The following is a 13660-nucleotide window of genomic DNA, read 5'->3' as shown; positions in this document are numbered from 1 at the left end:
GGGGTGGGCAGGGTGACGTCACATGGGGCTCACCCTAGAGGAGCCCAGGGCTTGGGAGATAGGCCATTAGACAGACCCTCACCCCAGCCCAGAGCCCTGATGGAGGCAGCTCAGAAGGGTGAGCAGGGAGGACTTCCTGGAGGAGGCTCTGAATGAGTGAGCCAACTGGGTGTATCAAGATAGGCATGTGGGGTGGAGCCTGAAAGACAGTGCCAGCCTGGGGCATGGGGAAGAGAGTGGGACAGACCAGAGGCTAAGGGTCTGGAATGTTCAGGAAGGACTTTATCTTCATATGAAGCCCTCTGGGCTCTCAGTGCCCTCTGACCTGACCTCCGTGCGCCCTTCTGAGCAGCAGGACGATAGCACCCGTTTGCCGGGCTGCTGTAAGGTCCAGCAGGGTCCAGGTGCCCGCTCTGGCTCTGGGGGACCTCAGGCCCAGCCTCCAAGCTCTGCCAGCCCCACCCTGCCAGGTCACAGGCCATCTGCTCTTCCCGCAGATGGAGACTCACAGCTGGCTTCTGCCGCCGTGGACACGGTGCTGGCGGGTGTCCCGGGGCCCCGGGGTCCCCCCGGCCCTCCAGGTAAGTACAGAGGGCAGCAGCACCAAATGGCCTGGACTGGGTGTCCTCTCCTGGGCTTTGCCTGGGCCAAGGGGCCTTGAGGGGGTCACTTGGGGGCCCATGCCTTGGCAGGGTGCTGGGGACTGTGTCTGCCCCAGCTGCTGTTTGTCAGCTCAGCTGTGAGACGGGACGTAGGAGCCCCAGGTTGTGATGGGCCCTGGAAGAGGGGGTGGCCCTGGGGCTCAATGGGCTGAGGCTGGATCTGGCTTGACCCCCATGCCCCTAGACCCTCACTGGAGAAGAATGGAGTTTGGGGCCAGGGCCACTGAAGCCCAACCCGCCCAGCTATGGATGTCCCCCGGCCCAGAGCCCTCACTCCCTGTCATTTACTCTCTTATATGCTCAACATTCACTGAGCCAACCCTACCTGCTGGCAGAGCTCTAGGCCCCTTAACAAAATGCAGGTTAGTAACACAGAGGTTCCTGTCCTGGCGGTGCTCGCACTGTAGTGGAAGGAGGCACTCTTGCTCAGACGCCACGAATAAGTCAGGTCCATAGATCTGAGGGAGTGACAGATGGAAAGCAGGGCTGGGTGAGGGCCAGGCCAGGGCAGGCCTCATTTTCAAGGTGGCACGCGAGTCAACGCTCAGACGAGGGGAGGGAATGAGCTTGAGAGCACCTGGGGACCTCAGGTGATTCGCTCTGACTGGAGAAAAGGGGCTTGTTTTTGAACTGAGTCCAGGTATGTGCCCCACCTACAGTGTGCTTTCCTGCAGGTTCTCCTCAAGCATGGGGGCACACTGGTACCACCCACCAGGCAGCCCCCTGCAGCCCCAGAGGCACAGGCCTGTGCAGGCCACCAGCGACAGGGGTCTCACTCTGCTGAGCATGACCCATGAGTCAGTCAGACACATACAGTGAGAGCAGCCGAGGGTAGCAGCTGGTCCATGTCAGAGGTTTGCCTAGAAGAGAGGTTGGGGCTGGGTGCTGGGGAGGCTTCCTGGAGGAGGTGAGGCTCAGTCTGAGATTAATAGGAAAGCCCAGGAGGAAAGAATTTGCAGGGATGTGTAGGGAATGGAGAAGCTCCAGGAGGAAGGACAGCATTGGCAATGGCATGGAAGCAGAGGAACTTCCTGTGAGGGTGCCTGGGGAATGAGGGTGGAGGGCCGGGCTGAGAGGGATCTTGCTGAGTGGCTGCTTTCTGGGTATCCATGTGGAGGGTGGACGATCAAGAAGCAGTTGTAGTTACCCAGGCAAGAAGGAATACCTGGGAGGGGACTAGTCCAAGGTCCCAAGGAGGGGCAGATGCAGGAAAGATTTGCCAGGGCACTGGTTGGCTGGGGGCGGGTTGCTGAGTGGCCCCATGGATGAGGCAGGCTGCGGTGCGGGGCTGCACGGAGAGCGGTTGAAGGTGGGATGTCCGCTCTGAGTGTGGGCAGAGGAGGCCAGGGGAGCTATGCTCTCTGTTCCCCCACCACCCATGCACCAATTCTTTGTTCGCTGCCCATGGAGACAGGCCAGGGCAGGGGCTGGGGTGGGAGGGTGGGAATGACCCTCTCCAGAGCTGATGGGGGTAGAGGGCTTCTCTGGCACCAGGTGACCATCTGTGACTCTACCAACAGGTCCCCCGGGACCACATGGTCCCCCAGGACCCCCAGGTGTACCTGGATCTCAGGTAAGCCTCTTCCATTGCTGGCGGGTGAGGGGACACTGGCTTCCTAGGCAAGGAAGAGCCAGGTTTCTTGCCTGCAGGAGTTGCTCAGGAAGGAACCAGTCTACTTGGGTGGTCCTCACCTGGGCCCAGGTGGAACGCGGGGGCAGGTGGGCATGGGATTTCAGTTTTATTAGCCACAGTGTTCTTTGCTGTTCATTTCCCCTATGTGAGAGAGGTGTTGGCACCATTCCCATTTCACAGATGAGCTAACTGAGGTCCACAGAGGCCAGCACCACAGCCTGTCGCCCCTCCTCCCCAAGAATCAGCTATGTGGGAGGGGACGCCCCAAGGCCCAACTGGGTGTTCCAACCCCAGCTTGCCCTGCCTTTCTAGCTGTGGGACTTTGGGCTAAAAGGCAGCCTCCCTGGGCTCTGGCTGCTAAGATGGGAACAAAGGAGAAATGAAGTGCCAGGTGGAAGCACCTTGTGTTGCGGGAGCCTGAGGGCCTGGGAGGAAGGACACACTCTGAGGAGGAGAAAGGGTCCAGAATGCTTGGTGGAGGCAGCAGGGGTGGTGCTGAAGTGCCCTCCTGGGCCGAGCTTCTGGCGGCCCCTCCTGGGCCTCGCTCGGCCAGACCAGGGGCTCTGCTGCTCTGGAGTTCTGCCGTAAGGTGGGGGGTGCTGAGAGGTGGCCCCCATGCTGTGAGGATGGATCCAGACCTTGGCCCTGTGGGCATGGGGGCCTGGGAGTCCCACACGTTCATTCATCCATCCCTTTAGTTACTTGACAAATACCCCCCAGACTCTGGAGGGTGCCAGTCCCTCAGCTGATGACACCGGCAGCACCCGGGGCTGCGGTCCAACCCTTAAAGCTGACATTCTAGACGCCAAAGAGCTGGTGTCCCTCGGCTCCAACCTGCTCCTGGGTGTCCCCACTGTGTGTTTTCGCACCAGGAGGACGCCGTGTGGAGGAGAAAGGCTGGCTAGTGCACAGGCTCTGGGGAGGGGCGGACCAGAGCTCTGCCCGGGGCCGTGCCGTGTACAGCATAGGGTGGAGCGGGAGGGGATGTGGCACACACCAGGCTGGCCTGCAGAGGGGTCGAGAGGTCCCCAGACCTGATCTGCTCCTGAGTCAGGAGGGGCAGCCCAGGTAAGTGGAGAGTCTAGGTTTCCCAGAGCCAGGCACCCCAGGGGCACCCTCCTTGCCCGTCTATCCACAGCCCTGGAGAGAGGTGCTGGGGAGAAGGCGAGAGAATAACTATGCCTGAGGAGACTGTGATGAGGGGCAAAGAGGCCCAGGGGCCCATAGCAGACCACGTCCTCATGGGGACCCAGGTCTGCAAGATTCTAAGGAAGTTCAAGGGCACAGAGTCTGAGCTGCTCATCCAACCCCTCTCGTGAGGGTGTGACCAGGCATCAGCCTGAAGGGGCTTCAGGTCACTGTCATCTTGACCCCTTACCTCCCTACTGTGGTTCTTCCCTAAGGCTGGGAGCCTATGGCCATGGCTCAGATGCCAGAGGGCATAAGGCCTATTCCTGGCTCTCCAGGGCCGCAGTGGCCAAACCCCTCCCAGGACCCGCTGCCAGGGCCCCCACACAGCCAAGGCTGGCCCGAATATTAACAATACCAGAACTACCACCAGCCCCCTCTGCTCACCACAGAGGGGCCAGACTGTTGCTTCACTGTGGATGGGGGGGCCGTGGTCTGGTGACCCACCATCATCTCCTCCCTTGCCAAGGAATCAAGGCCTCTGAGAATTTGGGAGGGTGAGGGCCTCCTAGACAGGGGTCAGACAGGAGTAAGAAGGAGGACCAGGTGGCCCCTATTCTGTCCTCTGAGCAGGACAGACCGACTGGAAACTAGCTGTGCCAGTTTCCAGCAGGTGCCCCCGGGCCTCAGTTTCCCCATCTGTAAAATGAGGATAAAAATCCCTGTGAGGCAGGCTTATTGTGAGGAATCAAGGGGATAGTAGAGGGAAAACAGCAGACCCTAAGGAGACCCTTAATAAATGCTGTTCGTGAACCGAACATCTGAGGCCTCGACTGCGCCAGACGCTGTGCTGGGCACAAGAACCAGGACACGGGACCCCTGCCCTCCAGTAGCTAACGGGCTACTAGGGGAGGCAGACAATGAAAGGCGAGGAAGTGTCAGAACAGAACTGAGTGAGGTGATATGGCAGAGTGACTGGGGAGAAGTCTGCTGCAACCGGAGGGGAATGACAGAGGTGAGGAGGGGCACTTTGGCTGAGACCCAGGGACCCAGAGCGGCAGCCATGTAAAGATGCCAAGGAGGAGCAGCCCAGGCAGAAGGAAGTGTGACTGCAGAGGCCCTGAGGCAGGGCAAAGGCTGGGGCTCACCAAGGAAAGGGGAGCATGTTGGGAGATGAGGTGGAGACGTGGGCAGGGCCTGGCCTGCAGAGCCGAAGGCTAGGTTTTTGTCACAGTGGAAAGGGCACTCGGAGTGCTAGGGAGGGAGAGTCCATGATCTGATTTGCATCTTTAAGGCCCCTTGGCTGTCGTGGGGGGAATGGAAGGTGGGAGTCCGGGGTGAGGAGATGAGGGAGGGGCCACAGCAGTGCAGAGGGGGACTTGAGAGCGACTTTCAGGTGGTAGGGAACCTACGTGAACCAAGTGACCAAGTGAACCCACTAGTTAGGAAATGGACCTGACAGGTCTGGCTGACGGAATAAATGTGATGAGTGAGGGAAAGAGAAGGGGAACTCCCAGTGTGTGCTGGAGCAGCTGGGAGGACCATGGAGCCATTTCCCCGAGAAGGGTGACGTGGGGTGGAGGCAGGTATGGAGACCGGGAGTCCACTCTGGAGAGGTGGAGTGGGGTGTGTCCTGGTCAGCCGGGCAGGGATGTTGGAGGATGGCTGGACGCATGCGTCTGGAGCTTCAGAGAGCCTCCCGGCTGGGCATGGCACTAGCGGAAATCTTTGTGTGGTGCCCTCGATATTGCCATTTCTGTTACTCGGTGTCTGAGTGTGGGGTGGGGGGGAGATGCGGGCTCTGCCATCCATTTCCCTTTTCTGATTGCCCCGTTTTACAGATGAGAAGACCGAGGGCTCAGCTGAGTTTCACTTAGGAGCCAGAGGAAGGTGGCTGTAGAACCTGGGAGGCCCCCAAGGGTGGCCTTCCTATTTTTCAGATCCAGAGCCCAGTGCAGGGGGAGGGGAAGACTGAGGGGTTGGCAGGGGAGGGCGGACAAGGACTAACCGGCTTTATTTGGTTTTCTGCAGGGCCTGGCTGCAGAGCGGGGCGCCACGGGGCCGTCTGTAAGTGTGGGACTGTTTAGGTAGACCACACCTGGGGCGGTGGGCGCTGGTGTGGACCCAGGGCACCAGGTGGGGGGGTGGGGACTGTCCCGGGTGGTGTTACCTGAGCTCAGCCCTGCAGCCTCCCCAAACATGGCTTTATCCGACCCAGCCAGGATGGGGCAGAGGAGAGAGAGGAGCAACCTGAGTGCAGTCTCAGATGCCCAAGCTGAGAAGGGAGGTGGGGAGTCACCTCGCTGGAGTGTGAGCAAGATTGAAATAGCCTCCTGTTAGAGGGGTTGGTTCCAAGTCTCAGAGTCTCTTCCAGGGAGCCCAGACCCATGGGCTGACATGCTGGGGACCCAGAGTGTGCCTTCCCTTCTCTGGACCTCTCAGATTGTAAGAGGCTTAGAAAGTTGACTTCTGATTTCCATTCTTGGAAACACGAATTTATGAGCCTCAACTCCTGCCCCTAGGGTCAGAACCTCCTTCATGCCCAAGGCCTTATGGAGGGAGGGGGAAGGGATGGGGCCCTGGAGGAAGGGTGGATCTTTGCTGAGTACCTACTATGAGCTGGTCATGGTGGAGGCGCTCCTCATCCATAGTGTATTCAAGCTTCACAGGGACCCAGAAAGACCGTGCTTCGTTATCCCCATCTGCCAGAACTGGCAGCTCAGAGAGATTAAGTAACTTTCTCAAGGCCACACAGGAAGGCGACCACAGAGCCAAGATTTAAACCCACATGTGTTAGCCTCCAGAGCTGCGCCTCCTCCCAGGCTTCCATCCAGAAGCCCGTGAGGACACTTTCAGAGTCCCTCTAGGCCCAGGCTCATCTGAGCTCGTTATCCACGTTGATGTACTTAATCCTTTTAATAGTCCTATTGAGGTGGATGCTATGAGAACACTGAGGCACAGGGAGGTAAAGACTTTGCTCAAGTTCACACAGGAAGCGTAAGTACCAGATAGGTGTTACTATGAGGCTGGCCCCACTTTTGAGATGGGGAAGCAGTGTCCTAAGAGGCAGGGTCTTGATTCCTGGAAGAGCCAAGACATGAGCTCAGGAGTTCCCAACCTGTCCCAGAAGCAGGATTAAGCCCCTGAAGCCAACTTTAGACACCTCCCTCCCAAGTGAGGCTGTGCAGGTGACCAGGGCCGTGGCCCTCCGCCACTCTGCTCACCCAAGACCCCAATCCACCCCACCCCGCACTGGGGTGCCACAGGTTGACTGCATGCCTTTCTTCTTAGGGCGAGCCTGGCAGGAAGGGGGAAGAGGAGGAAAAAGCTGCCACAGAGGTAACTGTGCTGTTGGCCCCTGCTTCCCTCCTCTGACTGGCTGTGTCTTAGTGGGAGAGCAGGCCCCAGACAGACCTGTGCTGACGCCACTCAGCCCCGACCCCAGTGCTTCCCGACCGTGGGGCTGTGTAGGAGACAGCTGAGTGAAACCTGGAGTGTAGGGTGAAGGTTCTGCTATGGCGGTAGCACAGACGGGGTGACAGGCCTAGGGCAGGGGCCAGGGGAGAGCCTGCTGGAGAAGGCAGGAGGAGCTGCAGACCCACAGCGGAGGCTTCAGGATGCAGGGGCGGGGGCGCCTCTCCAGGGACAGGACTTTCTCATGGCTAGTGCCTGGTGCACTGATGTGCCCACAAGGTCAAGGGCTGGTGGACAGGTGGCTGGTGGGTGTGGGAGAGGATGAGGAGGGAGTGAGAATGGGGTGAGGACATAGCCATGGGAACCCTCTACCTTCCAGGAGCAGGAAGGGTGGTGGGGACTGGGGCGTTGGACAAAGGGAGCAAGGGCACAGGGGCCAGCAGGCGAGGCCTTGCACGCTGAGGTTGAGAGTCTCCCCTGAAGTGAGCGAGCTGGGGGAGGTTCCGAGCAGGCGGATGTTTGGGGAGGTGGGCATTGGAGGCAGGGAGTTGGGGGAGGTGGACTGGGGCTGCGGGGCCTTCCAGGAGTCCTTGTGGGCCTAGAAAATGGGGGAGACACTGGAAGCAGAGCAACCGTGGTTCCTCTGGAGGGCTCGGGAGGCCATGGGAGTGCTGGGCGCCCAGATGCACAGGTCACTTGTGATGCCAGACCGAGAGGGTGCCCATGACTTCCCCTCCTCATTTCATAGGAGTGTGACCTGTGGCCCAGGAACCTGGGGCTTAGCTGGGTCCCTGACAGAGGGGCATGGACGCCCTGCCCCTCACCGGGGACACCCCCATCCCAGATACTGCCCACAGCACGGTGTCTGGTGGACTGCATTTTCCCTGGTGGGAAGAACTCTCTTGCAACCCAGTAGAATGCTTTTTGGTCCCCTTTCGTTCTAAGCCGAATTATTCCGAATGTCATGTTACACAAGAAAAAAGGGTCCCTTCTGCTACTGACTCCAGACGGGCCTTGTCCCTTCAGCATCACCTTTCAAAGTGGACATGACACCTGTCCTCTCAATAAATCAGCTCATTCACGTGTTTCAGCACATGAGGTCCTTGGCCCAGGTGTAGGCCCAGTGTCACAAGTGCAGACTCGCCATTAGCCAGCGCTCCCGCCGGCACCCTGGAAGTGGTGGCTCTCCCCCTTTCCCTTCGGGAATGGGCTCTCTGGTGGGCAGTGCCGGGAAGGAAACCAGCAAAGCTCCCTGGCCTGTGAGCCCGTGCTAGGTGTTCGGCAGGGTATTTTCTGGAAGGAAGGGCACACAGGGGAAAAAGGCAGGCAGCTGTGAAGCAGGAAGAGCCCAGACTTGAAGGAACAGGCCTGGGCATGAGGCCCTGCTCAGCCACTTCCAGGCTGTGTGTCCAGAGGACCCTGGTTCCCCTCTCTGTGCTTCAGGTTTCTTGTCTGTGAACAAGAATTCAAACGCCACCCCTGGCACGTAGTGAATGATGGCTGTTGTAGTGATGATGGTGACCAGGAAGAGGCAGGAATGGGGGGGACGGGGACAGCATGTACCCTGATGCAGAATGGCCCTGACCCTGGCTGCTTCCTCCCCTCCAGGGTGAGGGGGTGCAGCAGCTGCGAGAGGCCTTGAAGATCCTGGCAGAGAGAGTCCTCATCCTGGAGCACATGATTGGGATCCACGGTGCGTAGCGACCAGGGCCCGGGAATGGGCAGGCCCACAGCTGGCCACAGAGTCAGGAGTTGCTCTCTGCTCCTGCCTCCCCTCGCCTTGCTGCCCTTGTGACAGCCGCCACCATCTCTGGTCTCCCTGCTTCCACGTTCCCTTCACTTGGCTGCCACATAGTTTTCCCCAAACCCCAGCCTGACCCTGTCCCTCCCTGGCTCGAGGACTCTCATGGACGCCCTGCCACCCATGACTGACAGCTGGGTCCATCAAGTCCCAAGTCCCTCCCCAGCATAGCCTGGGCCCAGTGACACAGAGCCACCACCCAGTTGTCTCAGGTCCCCTCCCCCCTCCAGGCCTTTGGTCAAGCCTGTCCCTCCACCGCTAAACACCAACCCCCACTTCAGGACCTGCTCCAAGTTCTCTTCCGTGAAGCCGACCTCCTGTTTCCTCACAGTGCTCTGAAGAGCCTCTGTTCCCTCATGGGGCGGGTTTTCTGTGTCTCTCCTTGGTGGCAGGGTGGTGACTGGCCCCTCTTCGGGGCCCTGGAGCCAAGCTTTGGTCAGCATTTGTGGAAGAATGAGTGAGTGAGTGAGTGAATGAATGAATGAATGAATGGGGCATGCATGGGTAGGAAGCCCTGTCCCCGTGGGGCACAGCACTCGCTTTGCTGGCCAGGGAGCGGAAGTGGAAGTGCCTGTGAGTGCTCCCAAGGCCCACCCTCCTGCTCTCCTTCCAGATCCCCTAACCTCCCCTGAGGGGGGCTCTGGCCAGGATGCTGTCCTGAGAGCCAACCTCAAGATGAAGCGTGGTGGCACCCCACCTGATGGCTCCCTTGCTGCCCTGCTCGGCCCCAACCCTGTGCAGAAGAGCACTGGCCAGGCCAGCAGCGGGAAGTAAGGGCCCAACTCTCCAGGACGAGCCCCGCCCCACCGGAGACCCAGCCCTGAAGCCTGTGCCAGCACTGGATCCTGAAGGCACCCCCAATGGGACTGGGCTCCAGGCACGGACAATCATGAGGGACATCGGCTCCCAGGGCTCGGGGGCCTCGGGGACAGATGGCACCTCCAGGGACAGGGTCCAGAGGGGCCCGGCACCCTTGGCAGAGCCCTGCTGTTGTCCCCACCCTCACCCACCCCTGACCCCCTGCAGGAGACAGAGTCTGGGTGGGTCGGGAAGGATGTGAGAATAATCATAATACTTATCATTTACTGAGTTCCTGAGGCGTCTGGGCCTGTCCAAGGAGCTCTTCCTACATTGTGTCATTTAACCCTTAGGAGGTAGGCTTGTTAATCCCCACTTTACATGGGGAACAGAGGCTTGGAGAAGATAAATAACCTGCAAAGCCACCAGACCATGGAGGGCTGGGGAAGAATTTGAATCCAGGCCTCTTGGTTCCTGAGTTCTCTACCCGGCAATCTCCCTGTCTTCACGGGAAACTCAGACAGGGCAATGAGCATGGGGCTGGGGAGGGTGGGTCGGCCAGGGGCAAGGAGGGCAGGGCCCTGGGTCTCCTTCCTCAACTCCGATCCCCTGGCTTAAGGCCAGGGAGACCCTGAATAAATCCCTGAGAGTCATGTGGACCTCGGGAATGAGAAAGGAGCATTGGGAAGCAAGGGCCCTCGAACCGAAGTGGCATAGCCCACCACAGCCTCAGTCTCCCTGAGCCCACCATCCCTCACCAGGTCTCTCCCCTGCCCGCGCCACCCCCTCCCGCCCCCCCAGAGCCAGAGGACAGAGGATTTAATGAAAACATGAACCCTCCTGGGGCGTCACTTGCAGCCCTGCCCTCTCCAGGTCTGTTTGGGCATCTGCTGGCTGGCACGTCTGCATTATGTGGCAAGTCTAATGTCCTCCTGAAGTAGAGGAAGGAGGGCTGCCAGAGTCACAAGCCCTGCAGTGGAGAGATGCGCCTGCCCACAGGGCAGTGGGCCCAGGCCACTCCACAATAGCCCCCAGGCCCCTGGTGCCCCAGACAGAACAGCTCAGTCCACAGTTCTTAAGGCCATTCAAGGCCTCTCGGGCCACGGGCCCCGTGCCTGGACGCCCTGGTGCTCCTCTCTCGCTGGGCCAGAATCCGCACTCAAGCGAGGGCAGCAAACTCAGAGATTCACAGGTGCTGGCGCCACCCCGAGTATGTCGTCCCTTGTGGCAGGAACACTCCATCCCCAGCACTCCAGGGGCTCCTGGGAGGCTGCTGCCTGCTCCTGGACCCTGGGAACCTCCCCTGCCCTCAGGGCTCCGACTGCCCCTCTTCAGGAAGGTGCAGCCTTCTGCAGGCCTGTCTCACTGAGGGGCGGTCGCAGGTGGGCAGGAAGTCTGTACTGCTCCGACAATAAAGGTGCTTTCCCCACCAGGGGTCTTGTGTTGTGTGGCTGCGGCTGTGGGGGGGCCTGGAGAGCCTGGCCCCTGTGACCTCTGGGTGCTGCAGGGAGCTGTCCTTAGAAGGCCCGCATCTCATGTCCCTGTGACTGGATGTGAGGACAGGCGAGTCCTGGACAGTGTGGCACACACACGGCAGGGGTGGCCACAGGTCCCGCCGACACAGCAGAGGGGGCAGCAAATCATCAGGGAGCATGAGGAGGGCCCACTGAGGAGAAAGGGCCTTCTGGGGTCAGCGGGAGGCAGCTGCACAGGGAAGGGCTCTGCAGGCAGGGCGGACAGCACAGGGGAAGGCTGGAAGGGAGGAGGAGGGTGGCTCTTTGGTGGGCCCGTGGGTAGGATGCACACGGTGTGCTTGCAGGGGTACCGGAGGGAGCAGATGGGCTGGACAGATGTGAGAGTGCTTCTCCCAGAGGGATGAGCCCCTTTCTGTTCTCCAGGCCACCCTTGGGGCTCCCTGGAACCCTGCCCCAAGCACCCCTTGGAGCTCCCACAAGACCTGATGCCAGCTGACAAGCAAGTCCTCTACCCCTTAGTGAAGTGGGCCGGGAAGCATTTCAGTCTCCCAGACCCGTTGGCAGAATGGGGCCCTAAGGGAGTCTGTTCTGCTTCCCCAGGACACCAGATGTGCTGCCCTAGTGGCCCCCAGCCCGGGGTCTGCATGGGCTCCCCCCCATGACTGTCTTAAGGGCAGACCACGTCACCACCGGTAACTGCATCCTTAGACCAAGGGCCGCTGTTTGGGGGTGTGGACTGAGCGTAGACGTGCAGGTGGTGGTCCACACATGCACGTAGAGCCCCTGGTGCAGGGCAGAAGCAAGCGGCGGTCGGGGGTGGGGGGAAGTGGGGGTTCAAAGGGCCAAGGGCTGGCCTTCCATACACCATCATGTTCCAGCACATAGCTCTGTGAGGTCACAGCCTGAATTCAGCCTGGTCTCCCCAGTCCTTGCAAAAGATATTGTCAAAGTAGGAGCATAGAGCATGTTTTATTTAAGTTGGTTGGCTCAACGCTTAACTTTAAAATATTTAGACATATGGGGCCTCCATGTGTCCCCTGGCCTTGGATCCTGCCTGGTCTGGGGAAGGCCTGGGTGGGAGCTAACAGAGCCTGGAGTGAGCCCCCCAGCATGGAAGCAGGATGTCTGGGTGCTCTGAGGCCCACCTCAGAGCCACTGGGGATGGACACAGTGCAGGAGGGAACCCACTTCCAAGGGGAAGCCCCTGCCAGCTGGGAGGACAGACCAAGTCTGCAGTGGGTTGAGTTAGGCAGGGCAGCAGCTGTGGGTCCCAGAGGGGGCCTCAGTCACCACAGGCTGGGGCTGTGGGACAGGATCTCCCCAGAGAGGTGGCCATGGCCTGGTCCTTCATAAGGATGAGTTCCAGCTCCCTGCTAAATAGCCCTCAGGCCTCACCTCCCTTCAGCTTCATAGCCACCTTCCCCATTGTGTGGAGGGTCAGCTCAGCCCGAGAAGCTGAGTGGCTCGCCCAAGATCACACAGCCGTCAGTGGTGAAGCTGGGTTTCAGAACGGGTCTGTAGGACTCGGGGAGGCTGTGCTCTCAGCTGCCGACTTGTGGAAGGAAGAGGAGTCCACGTGAACCAAGAGATTGAGGGATGGCTCTGCAAGGGTGGGGGGCATGATGAGCAGAGCAGATCAGAGTGAGGAGCAGAAGGAATCCTCACGGGAAGGAGACTGGAGCAGCTTCCAAGCATCAGATCTTGGAGGACCCTGAACACCAGAAGGGGAGGAAACTGACCCATAGGAGACACGCAGCCTCGGCAGGTTCTCACGGTCAGTCTGGCCTCTCCCCTCCGTCTCACCTGACAACCTTTCTGACATGCAGACCCCACAGCACTCCCCACTTACTCACGAATCTGCAGCGGGTCCCCTGTTCCTGGCCCCCCCTTCTGGGCTCTGTCCCCCAGGCTCGCCGCAGACTGCGGGCTGCACAAACAGCAGCACCAGGCCCGTAGCTCAGGCCCAGAGCCTCTCTCATTCTCATTGATTCTCGTCGGCTGGCCTCATTGCTGTCCCACCTGTGGGTACTGGTTGAGGTGGGGGGTGGGGAGGGGTTGGCACTTACAGCCCTCGCGGAAGCACATTTCTTGGTTTGGGCACAATCCTCAGATGTGTCACCTTCGCTGACCCCCACAGCCGGACTGAGTCGGGTTGGAACCCTGTGGTGAACCTGAGTGTCTCTGAGCCCACGTGTGGAAACCCTGATCCGCACTTTGGTGTTCAGCCGACGGCCCAGTGGTGACTTGGAATGCTGTGGCGAGTCCCCCAGTGCCCTCAGCCAGCGTGCCATTACTGGGCCTCCAGATTATAGCCAACCTCTGCTGCCTGGAACTGCCCTTCTCCCAGCTCCTGGGGAGGGGGCTCAGGAGGGTCAGCCCAGGGAAGGGGGAGTAAAGGGCATCCCTGAGCTCCCACCCCTGCACCTGCCTACATGGGCCACCCAGAGGGTTAATGAGAGAGAATCAGCAGAGGCCCACCCACCCTGAGTCTGCTCTGCTCTCTGTCCCCCGCCCCCCGAGGGTGCTCCCAGCCTCTTGCTAGGTACTGCCTCCAGCACACACTTCTCCCCGTGCTCCAGTGTCCAGATTAAAGCCAGCATTGCCTTTCGAATGCCAACGGGCTCCAGGCCCTGGTGCACGTGTACATGTGTGAGTGTGAGCACATGCATGTGTGATCACAAGTGTGTGTAAGCATGCACATGCACGGACGGGCACACACTTGTGCGGGTGGGTGCATGTGCTCAAGCGT

At 59.9% G+C, this 13660-nt stretch overlaps 1 protein-coding gene across 1 annotated transcript in view; it reads left to right on the top strand.

Annotated features, from left to right (window-relative positions):
• The window catches only part of COL26A1 (collagen type XXVI alpha 1 chain), a 177126-nt gene extending 166268 nt beyond the window's left edge, over nt 1-10858 (top strand). Inside the window, exons 8-13 of the mRNA XM_053930424.1 lie at nt 498-581; nt 2183-2235; nt 5455-5490; nt 6715-6762; nt 8446-8530; nt 9252-10858. Coding sequence (XP_053786399.1) covers nt 498-581; nt 2183-2235; nt 5455-5490; nt 6715-6762; nt 8446-8530; nt 9252-9412 — 467 coding nt within the window. The 3' untranslated portion in view covers nt 9413-10858. The remainder of the gene's footprint in view (nt 1-497; nt 582-2182; nt 2236-5454; nt 5491-6714; nt 6763-8445; nt 8531-9251) is intronic.
• Nucleotides 10859-13660: the final 2802 nt, after the last annotated feature.

The sequence above is a fragment of the Desmodus rotundus genome, chromosome 1 (assembly GCF_022682495.2).
Source record: "Desmodus rotundus isolate HL8 chromosome 1, HLdesRot8A.1, whole genome shotgun sequence".
Classification (NCBI taxonomy): Eukaryota; Metazoa; Chordata; class Mammalia; order Chiroptera; family Phyllostomidae; genus Desmodus; species Desmodus rotundus.
This window is presented reverse-complemented; position numbering and strand designations above follow the sequence as displayed.